General features: G+C 61.4%; 1 protein-coding gene across 1 annotated transcript in view; it reads right to left on the bottom strand.

The window, feature by feature from the left end:
• Positions 1 to 480: 480 nt before the first annotated feature.
• SCARA3 (scavenger receptor class A, member 3) overlaps positions 481 to 1019 on the bottom strand; it is a gene marked incomplete at its 3' end in the record, with an annotated part of 1132 nt that continues 593 nt past the window's right edge. The window contains exon 2 of the mRNA XM_009868441.1: positions 481 to 1016. Within this exon, the coding sequence (XP_009866743.1) occupies positions 481 to 1016 (536 nt within the window). The remainder of the gene's footprint in view (positions 1017 to 1019) is intronic.

A 1019-nucleotide genomic window follows, 5' to 3' on the forward strand; every position in this document is an offset into this window, starting at 1 on the left:
ATGCAGATGTGTGGGTACGAAGCTGCCCATGGGCTCTGTGGAGCTGCTGGTGGAGCTGGGACAGCTCTGCTGCTCCACTGGGCTGACAGAGATGTCCTCAGGCCACTGGGGGAAGCTCTGGGCACCCTTATCCAGGGGCAGCCATGCCCTCTCCTCCAGGACCAGCAAGAGGGGTCACTGGCACCGGTGTGCAGGTCACCTCCCTGCTGTCCCTGTCCCCCCATGCAGGGACAACTCTGCAAGTCGAACCCATGCAGCTCCAGGACAACTCTGCATCCACGGGCAAGCATCTGGGAGCCTTCGTGCGCATCCCAGCACCACCTTGGCTTCAGCAACGGTGGTTTGGGTCCTCTGTGGTTCAAGGAGCCCTCCCTAAGAGCCCAGGTCCCACCATGCTCAGCCACAGAAGAAAAAGCCACATCGGGTCCCAAACCCATCCCCAGGCAGGGCTTACGCTGCGCTCACCAGGATGCGTCTCACCTCGTAAGACGGTGAAGTTTTTCAGCATCTCTCCGTGTCGGACGTCCACCACCTTCATCTCCTCCATGACCATGGACAAGTTGCGGATGTCGAAGTCCAGCCGGGCGCTGAGCAGGCTGAAACGTTCCCGCAGGAGGTCCGTGGTGCCCTGAACCAGGCTGAGGGATTTGTTCAGGTAGTAGAGCTCCTCGGCGTGGGTGTGGAAGCCCAGGGTGCAGGAGAGCCGCACGTCGTCCAGGTAGCGCAGCATGCTGTGGACGTGGCTGTCGGTGGCGTTGATGTTGGCGAAGATGGTGCTGATCTCGATCTCATGGGAGGTCATGCGCCCCTCCAGGGTCTCGAAGCGCTCGGCCGTGCGGTTCTGCGTGTACCTGTTGTGGTAGCGCAAGTCGTTCATGTTCTCCTCGTGGTCATCCAAGAAGGAGGAGATGTTGTCCAGCTGCAGCTGCAGCCCCATCACCTGCAGCACCAGGTCGTGCATGCTCTCCGAGTTCTGGCCGACCTGACGAGCCACCGCGCCGACGCTGCCTTGGACGCTC

Source organism: Apaloderma vittatum, unplaced genomic scaffold, assembly GCF_000703405.1.
Source record: "Apaloderma vittatum isolate BGI_N311 unplaced genomic scaffold, ASM70340v1 scaffold26974, whole genome shotgun sequence".
Lineage (NCBI taxonomy): Eukaryota > Metazoa > Chordata > Aves > Trogoniformes > Trogonidae > Apaloderma > Apaloderma vittatum.